General features: G+C 58.6%; 1 protein-coding gene across 1 annotated transcript in view; it reads right to left on the minus strand.

Moving 5' to 3' along the window:
- Nucleotides 1-266, minus strand: part of LOC119585667 (prolyl 4-hydroxylase subunit alpha-2-like) — a 19,448-nt gene that overhangs the window by 2,973 nt on the left and 16,209 nt on the right. Inside the window, exon 6 of the mRNA XM_037934342.1 lies at nucleotides 15-259. Coding sequence (XP_037790270.1) covers nucleotides 15-259 — 245 coding nt within the window. The remainder of the gene's footprint in view (nucleotides 1-14; nucleotides 260-266) is intronic.

The raw sequence follows: 266 nt of genomic DNA on the forward strand, positions 1-266 counted from the left end.
AACCCCCCACTCACGTCTTGCCAATCCTGGCGATGGACTTCTTGGCCTCGTGGGTCGTGAAAGAGTGCACCTGCGTGGTCTCGAGGCGTGGCAGGGAGATGTGCTTCATGAGCTCGGTCTCCGCATCAGTCATGACGTCATGATAAACGACGACAATGGGGTCCGCCCACTTCAGCTCGGCTTTGAAGGGCATGAGTTTGTGGTAGCCCGAGTTGCCGTGCACGTAGCCGCATTTCATGCCGATGTAGGCTTCAGGAGGCTGGGGG

Source organism: Penaeus monodon, chromosome 20 (assembly GCF_015228065.2).
Source record: "Penaeus monodon isolate SGIC_2016 chromosome 20, NSTDA_Pmon_1, whole genome shotgun sequence".
NCBI lineage: Eukaryota > Metazoa > Arthropoda > Malacostraca > Decapoda > Penaeidae > Penaeus > Penaeus monodon.